Raw genomic sequence first — 4,062 nt, 5'->3', positions numbered from 1 at the left:
CATCTTGTCCAAGACGTAGGAGTGGTGTGAAAACCCAGATATTGCTGCCTCTGTTGACACATTTTACACTTTTTTAGCTTTATGCTTGGCTTCAAGGACTTGGTTTTGTGCTCTTGAACCTTTCAAAAAGGGGTCTGGTTCACTGAGTTGCTATGGAGGGGCTTGGCTGCAGCTAGGTGACTTCAGCTGTCATCCAGCGTTGCTGTAGGCTGCGTCTCCCAGCCAGAAGGGCCTGTATTTTATATGTGCCATGTTTTGTGTATTAATGTCAGTAGTGACTTTCTTGCTACTGTTTCTCTTCCAGATGTTATCCAAGCAAATCGGCTCCATGCAGTAGATATCACCTCAAGCAGCTTCCGTCTGATGTGGCCCAAACTCCTCTCCCAAGAAACTGGCTACTACACCCTAGAGTATGCCCCGATCGATGATCTAGCAAGGAAGAGGGCAAAGCAAGTGTCTGGGGCGCACACTAGCCTCATGCTAAGCAACCTTGCACCAGAAACTACTTATGAGGTGGCACTCATTCCTGAATCCAACGTCCACTACTTCCCTCCCCAGACAACAAGGGTTACTACACTAGCAGGTAAAATGTGCAGAATCGTGACCGAGGGGGAAGTCTCCACTGTCCTGAGCCTTACGTGTATAGAAAGCAACCAGGGCAGCCCTTGGTCTGCATCTCACAGCCTCGTGGTCTGGTTGGAGGAGGCAGATGGTTGTGGTCAGGAAAGAGCATAGCGAGCTGCTTTGTGCTGGCACTCAGCTGGCAGCCCTTTCCTTAGAGATGTTCTGGACTGCCCAGAACAGGTGATCAGGTCTGGTCATAAGATGCCCTTCCAACCTTAAAATCTATGAATCTGGAGGAAAGCAGAGCCCACTTCCCTGGGAGAAGAAGGCAGGAGCTGCAGATTGCAAGTATTTAAGAGGGCTGAAGTGTAGAGCCCACTGGGGATAAAGCACAGGCTGCTACACATAACTTACTCACCCTCCCGGTATGATGGGCAGGCAGAAGCAGTACTGCCTTCTGTGGGTTACTACCAAAGAGGAATTTTGTAAGGGAGAGTAATGCTCTTGAAGCAGGTCCATGCTGCTTCTCCAGGCAGGTGTATCCAGTGATGGGGAATCCTCGTGTAAGAGGGAAGGAGAGGGGAAGCACTTAGAGCAGCAGCCAGCCCCTCTGTGCAGGCTAGTCATTTGGGCCAGAAGAATAACTCAGACTTATGCTTGGTAGCAACATGCAAAAAAAAAAAGTGGCACACTGAAAATCTGAGCAGGGGTGACAAAGTCAAGATGAACTTATATCCAACGTTAATTTTCTGCATGCAAGAACAATTTCGGCTGAGTGGTTTTGCCTACTCTATGCTGCACAGGTAGGGAAACCATTTTCTTAGGGCTGAGCTGGGTTGTGCTGACTTGGATGACTCTCAACAACCACTTGCTGGATGGATTTTCTTCCACCTCTTGGAAGCCAAATATGATGCAGGTCAACTATGCTCCTCTGACAGCATTCTTATTCCTTGAATTACATACTCATTCACACTTTATTTTTTTTTTCCACATTTGCTTTCAGAGGAAATAAGCCCAGCTCAGGTTCTCATCTCAGAGTCTGGGCCACACAGCTTCCACGTTAGTTGGGCTCCTACCCTGGACAGTGTGATCGGTTATCAGGTCCTCTACGGACCACTCCCGGGGAACTCGGCGAAGCTGCTGGAGGTGGACGGCAAGCACAATAGTACTGTGGTGGAGAATCTGGCCCCCAATACAACCTATCTAGTGACCGTGACTGCAGTCTACAAATCGGGAAAGGAGAAATCGCTGTCAGCAAAAGCATGCACTCAGGAAGGTGAGTGAGCAGCACTCTGCTGATAGGAAACTCTACGGGCACAAGGAGACTCTGAAGTGTTCCCGTTTCTTTGCAGGGATCATCTGCCTCTAGGTGAAGGCAGAGAACTCAGTCAGCCCTGTTAGTGGGGAGGGATGAGAGAAGGGGGAAAGCGGCAGGTTCTGATGAACAGCACACGATATTCCGTGTAACTTTTAGGATGTAGCAGATGTATAAGGCATAGGACTGAAAGCAAATCAGACACGCGCAATATGACTGCTATTACAGGGTGCGTATTGCCAAGCTGCTGGTGCGGTCACAAGCAGAATGGACTCGGAGATTCCTGAATCTCCCTAAAGAAGAAAGCAAGCTGCCTTTCCCTCCTGTCTCCTCAATGTCTGTTCTTTGGTGTGATTTAGCATCAGAGGGGTGGAAATTTCATCAGCAGAAGCTTCTGCTTTGAAGAGGTACCTGTAAAGATATTGCAAGAGGCAAAATCTAGCTCTTATCAGGACTAAGGAGTGAGGAGCACAGAGAATGACAGGAGCTGAGGGTGTGGGAAGTGGCCAGCCAGTGCCTAACAGTGCCAACAAAAGTATTTTGTGCTGGTACTAGGACAAAGTTAAAGATTAATTAGGCTGAGCTCCTCCAGTGTGGACATGTTGAGTGATGGGCTATTGTATCTCTACAACAGAGACCAGGCTGGGTGGCAACCCCTCTCAGCGATCCCCTTGGGAGGAACAAGGAGGCAGGCAGAAAGGACAACTCCATACAAATGGCCCACAGTAACGTGAATCTTCTTTCTCTAGAGGGCTCTACAGTGAGGCACCTTCGCTTTGAAGACATGGGCCCCAACACCCTGAAAGCCTCCTGGGACTCTGCCGATGGAAAAGTCCTTGGTTACAGGGTCAGGTGCCGGCGGCAAACTGGCCCTTCATCTGTCATCAGCGTTTCGCCGCAGATCCACAGCGTGCTCCTCACAGACCTGGCTTCAGGCACCACTAACAAAGTGTGTGTGAAGCCTGTGTACGAGAACCAGCCGGGCAAAGGGCTGTGCCGCATGGTGCACATGCAGCCAGGTGAGCTGGGGGGCAAGGCAGAATCCTGGGGCCCTTTAGGGAAGGGAAAGCATCCTGAAGGGCACTGAGGTGCTGCAGATCCAAGATGGATGAGCCCTGATGGTTGAAAATACTCTCTGCTCATCAGCTAGCTTGTCAATAGGGCTTCATCACAGCTACCAGCCCAAAAGATGCTGTCCAAAGATGGGCTCTTTCCCCCATTTTTAAGGGCAATAACTCCTCCTAGTGGTATTGGGTTTCCAGGTAGGAGAAAAAGCGTACAGTGGAGACAGTCTTGCAACTCCTTTGGGATAAGAAGGGCAGGAAGACTGCTAAAAGCTGTCATGGGCACTGGAAGTGTGGTTTAAAAGTCATTTGAACTCTTGGCTACCCTTCACTTTTCGATGCGGCAGGGACAAGCTAACTATTAACCACAGCTACCGAGGCACAACACATCTGCTTTTCTCCTTCCACTACCCAGAAGCCACTTAATGTCATGAAAGACAAAGGGATTCTCGATAGGCTGAAGTGAACTACGAGCTAAAAAGCAGCTGTGTGACAGTGCAGAAGCACAGCCTTTTTCCCAGCAAGAGGCTGGAGCGATAGTGAAGATGACCACAGGGGTCAGATCTCTGACTCAGTCAAATTTGGAGAATGGGTGGATGAAGCTGACATTCTACTTCTTGTGTTCTTTCCAGCTACAGAGGCCCAAGGATATAAGCACAGACAGAGAGCATGACAGACTGTGGAGTGAAGTGATGCCTGGCAGAGCAAGGAATCTTGCTTGGACAAACTCTTGGACAAAAAGGAGGGGTCAGGGGAGGAAACCGGAAAGCTCACAGATCATCTCCCAGCCTGCACTGTCTGTTGAGGTGTCCTGGTGGTTAAGCCTAAAGGCTGTCCTCAGCCAAGTTCTCCCAAAGCTTAAAGGTTTGGCTTGGCTGGATGGAACAACCTATCTGACTAATAGATCCCAAATCTGTACCCTCTCTTTTCTAGGAATATGCCTGACAAATAGCAAACACAAGGCAAAGTGACGAATCCTCACTATTGCTTGCTTACTGCCTGTTCTCTATTTATTAAATGTTGATACAGTTTTATTTTTGCAGCTTATGAGCATGTTTAAGACTGTTTATTGCCCTGGCCTTTCATTCTGGGCACCTGCGCTCCGAGGAAGATTACACA

The 4,062-nt window shown here is 49.1% G+C and overlaps 1 protein-coding gene across 1 annotated transcript; it reads left to right on the top strand.

Annotated features, from left to right (window-relative positions):
• Positions 1–304: 304 nt before the first annotated feature.
• On the top strand, positions 305–3,616 carry LOC104160536 (von Willebrand factor A domain-containing protein 1-like; the record flags this gene model as incomplete). The annotated part of the gene is made up of 4 exons (XM_009698673.1): positions 305–583; positions 1,568–1,840; positions 2,629–2,898; positions 3,576–3,616. Coding segments are annotated over 4 exons (863 nt in total), but the record flags the coding sequence as incomplete, so codon positions are not given.
• Positions 3,617–4,062: the final 446 nt, after the last annotated feature.

This window comes from Cariama cristata, unplaced genomic scaffold (genome assembly GCF_000690535.1).
Source record: "Cariama cristata isolate BGI_N322 unplaced genomic scaffold, ASM69053v1 scaffold17074, whole genome shotgun sequence".
Lineage (NCBI taxonomy): Eukaryota > Metazoa > Chordata > Aves > Cariamiformes > Cariamidae > Cariama > Cariama cristata.
This window is presented reverse-complemented; position numbering and strand designations above follow the sequence as displayed.